The sequence below is a fragment of the Vombatus ursinus genome, unplaced genomic scaffold, assembly GCF_900497805.2.
Source record: "Vombatus ursinus unplaced genomic scaffold, bare-nosed wombat genome assembly UNPS02015358.1, whole genome shotgun sequence".
In the NCBI taxonomy this organism is placed as follows: Eukaryota; Metazoa; Chordata; class Mammalia; order Diprotodontia; family Vombatidae; genus Vombatus; species Vombatus ursinus.
In genome coordinates, this window is record NW_020955136.1 from 106,296 (window position 1) to 110,454 (window position 4,159).

Consider the following 4,159-nt stretch of genomic DNA (forward strand, 5'->3'; position numbering starts at 1 on the left):
ATCGGGGTTAAGTGACTTGCCCAGGGTCACACAGCTAGTGAGCATCATGTGTCTGAGGCCAAATTTGAATTCAGGTCCTCCTGACTCTAAGGCTGGAGCTCTATCCACTGCGCCACCTAGCTGCCCCCCACTGCGCCACTTAGTTGCCCCGAGAATAAGCATTTGTTAAGCACCTATGTGCCAGGTACTCTGCTAAATGCTTTACAAATATTATCTCATTAGATCCTTACATCAACCCCAGGGGATAGGCACTAATATTAACCTTGTTTTACAGTTGAGCAAGCCTTGAGGCAGCTAGCTGGCACAGTGGCTGGAGTGCAGGGCGCAGCGGGGGTGGGATGGCCGGGGAGTAGAAAGACGGGAGTTCAAATTCGGCCTCCGGCACTTAACTAGCTGTGTGACCCAGGGCAAGTTGCTTCACCCTGTTTGTCTCAGTTTCTTCATCTATAAAAATGAGCTGGAGAAGGAAATGACAAACCGCTCCAGGATCTTTGCCAAGAAAACCCCAAATGGGGTCACGAAGACTCGGACACGGCTGAAAAATGACAACAGTCAAGGAAACTAAGGAAGGCGGGGTACAAGTATCTAAGGTAGGATTTGAACTCAGGTCGATCCACAGCACCACCATCAGTGTTGTTTCGGAACCTAGTTTGCTGCCTTGGGGTCAAGGGCTTTGAGTAGGAAGGGCACGGTTCCTCCGCCAAGTGGCCCGAGGCTGGGTCAGACGGGAGGGAGGGGCTGCTGCTGGCCCCTGCCCCCGCCTCTGACTAAGAAAGTCGGAAACCAAAACAAGGAAGTAGGGGAAACAACCTTCTTCCTCCCGTGGGAGGGAGAGGTGGGGACTTCGGGAACGCCGGCCCGATTCCGAAGTAGGGCATTGGGGTGAGGAACTGGGGGAGGACACGTTCAGTGGAAATAGCTCCTTTTTGAAAAGGAGCAACATTTTTCAAAAAACAAGAAGGGAAGCAGGGGCTATATATACAGTATATTTTCATAAGATTGACATTACATGGCAAATTGAAAAAATGTTGGAGCACTTAAAGAGATAAGCTTCCATTGGTTGTCCTAGAAAATTCGCTTTTAAGAACATTTTTCATTACAGTTTTAAAATGCCTTTTTAAAAATACCAGTCACTTCCCAGTATATTCCCCATTTCCCCCCGGGAACTCCTATTAAATGTTACCAGAGTTAGGCCAATCCAAGAGACAGGCTCACCCTGGGCCTAGACAGGACTAGAAGGGTTGGAGTGTCTCATAACCTGTTCTCTGGGACCACATTTGATCATTACAATTAATCCGAATTGTTTGAGTTTTGTTTTTTGTTTTCATAATTGTAGTCTGTGTATACGTTGTTTTTATGCTAAAAAAATTTCACTTGGCAGACCGTTCCCCAACAATGCGGGATCACCATTAGGCATAATACCACTGGTGTGTGCTGTGGTTGCCACCCTCCACCCCCATCCTGAGGAGGGAACTTGGTCCTGGACTTGTAAGGAATGGGGCTGTCTTTGCTCCAGGGTCCCTTTCTTCATATTCTTTCTTAAATGCCCTGCTGTTCAGAGACTGTTTCTGTCCAATGATTTCACTAAATTATGTTACAAAGTAATTGGGAATGTTTGGCTAACTAACTCCCCTCCAAATCCAGATTCAGAGCTATGACAACATATAAATGATGTTGTCCTGAGGCTATGCAGATATCTGCTCATTAAACAGATGTCTGAGAACATCTGGAAAAGATCATATTTTAACCCTGTGACAGCAGCTCTAGTCAGTCAAGTATCTTCTTTTCCCACTGGTCCTGATGAATCACTGGATAAACTGACACCTTCTCAGTCCTCCCCCTGCTCTTGGGGCCCCTCCCTACCTCTGGTTGGAGAGGCTTGAGGTGGGGGGGATCCTCCATTTGAGGAAGACTTCCAGAGCTTGTGACCTTGTCATTTCCCACCCAACTGCTCTCCTGGACTTCAGGATTTCCAGAAACTCATCTTTGTGTAAGATGAAATCAAAGTTATTAATAATGTTCTCAAAGTTATCAAATAATGTCTACTGATGCTTGCACTCATTGTATCCCCACCTAGCATTCGTCGATATGTATATATAGTTTTGCTCCCAACTGGAATTCACTCCATGGGGACAGAGAGAAAGGGTTCAAGGCTTCCCAAAGAGAATCCCCAACAGAGCAGAAGTGATTTTTCCATTCAGTCACAAGCAGTGAGCTCAGAGCTACCTTTCATGATCTTGTCACTCACTCAACCTGTTGCCGAAACTGAAAACCCAGAGAGAAAAACTTTCTGCATTCTAGGGGCCTTCTTCTTTTTCCACAGTCATTTAAGTCATAATTCTTATACTTCTCTTTCATTGCATAGTCCCTTTAAAATCTTTCCAAGCAAATAATCACTCCAATTTATATCTTGCAAATTCAGAGTTTTATATGCTACTGGTTTGCTTTAAGTTAAGGTACACTGATATTCCAAAGAGTTCTAATCTGAAAAGTGCTTAAGTAGCATATTAATAAAATTATTTATTTCGAATTCATTGACTCAACTAAAGATCGAAGGGCATCTGGAAACACGATATAAAATATTACTGTTCTTTTAAGAATCCTGATTATTCAGGATGATGAGCTCAAGAAGCCATGAATACTAGAAAAGCAAATTATCCTCATTTTATAGATAGAGAATAGGACCCAAAGTTAAGCTACAGATTGTGGCTTGAATTTGGATTTTACACTTCTTTGCTTTTTCAAATGTCTTCAGGCCCTCTTCTAACAGGGAGCCTTTTAAAAATAAAACGAGGCCAGTGGGCCTTTCTGGATTTGGGTTTGTTTTGGGTTTTTTTTTTTAAAAAAAACATTTCTTTTTTCTCAGTGTGATGAGGGAGGGCTTTTAACTCTATCCATAAACACCTGCCATGAACTGGTAAACTTATTCATAATGGCATTTGACATGAATCACCCTCTCTAAACAGATTTCATCTATTACAACACACACAAGTCAAATATCCCATGTGATTCTACTGGAAGAAAAGGTCAGCATAAATAAATAAAATGGTTCACTTGACAGGGTTGAATCTTGGAACTAACAAAACTATCCTAAACCCAGAAAAAACTGAATGGACAAGTACCAAGTTGTCTCAAATTCTGTGTACAACAGAAAACCCTCAAAGAATGACAAGACTGAAACAAATCTGAAGGGCTTTTAATGTTCTGATCTGTAAAATGAGAATATTATTACAATAATGCAGAATGCTGCCTATGAGGTAAATAAAAATCTGAATGACTAGGAGAAATGTGTCACCATGTTCTCCCTAAGCAGTGGCTTACACCTCAGCACTTGGTTTTTATTTACATCAGGCACTTTCAAAGCTGCCCGATCTCTAATAACTAAACTCAAGAGGTCAAAGGGTCCCAAATATGTGGTTAGCACTGTTACTAGGCGTGAATGGTGTTATTAATGCTAATTCCTTACCCCCACCCCCCAATACACATATGCTGGAGGTGACCAGAAAGAAGGAGAAAAAACAGGAGTGAAGCAATTACTTTTATTCTTCAGATAAAATAACCTGAATCATCTTTGGTTTTTAATGCCTTGCTTCTTTTAAAAAAAATGAAAAAGAGGTGTGGTTATTTTCAGCAGTGGTAGCCCGGATATTAGTTGTGCCTTGGGTCCCCTTTGAAAGATTGCCCATTGTTTGAAGAGGTGCAGCTGCAAGTGGGACAATGTTGACGCTGAAAGGATGGTTGATCTTCGGGAGGCGTGGCCATTGGGAAAGCAGAGGAGACGACTACCATGGGCCTTGGGCAGTGTGGGCCACAAAAAGGCAGAAGTCTGACCAGATGTGCCTGTATGGCTGCCAACTCGGAGTACACTGTTGGGCATACCACAGAGCTACACAAACCATCCTGGATAGCGTGATAGGGAGATGCCGTAGCTGCAATTTCATCTGTACCATGCATATTCAATGGAGGATGACCTCCCAGATGAGCCACGTGGAAAGGAGTGAACTGGTTCAGTCCAGCTTCTCCTACCGAGAGTGAGGGAGTAGAGAAGCCGCTTCCAGAAGCTGAGCTGCTGGCAGATTTCTTTCCGCTGAAATGTTTCCTATCCACACTTTCTGGCCCCTTCTCTCTTGAAGTTGAAGAAGAAGAACAAGGAGAAGAG

The 4,159-nt window shown here is 43.4% G+C and overlaps 1 protein-coding gene across 1 annotated transcript in view; it reads right to left on the minus strand.

The window, feature by feature from the left end:
* Positions 1-3,648: 3,648 nt before the first annotated feature.
* The window catches only part of LOC114032004 (heat shock transcription factor, Y-linked-like), a 2,239-nt gene continuing 1,728 nt past the window's right edge, over positions 3,649-4,159 (minus strand). The window contains exon 3 of the mRNA XM_027847208.1: positions 3,649-4,159. This exon is cut by the window's right edge and continues 6 nt beyond it. Coding sequence (XP_027703009.1) covers positions 3,649-4,159 — 511 coding nt within the window.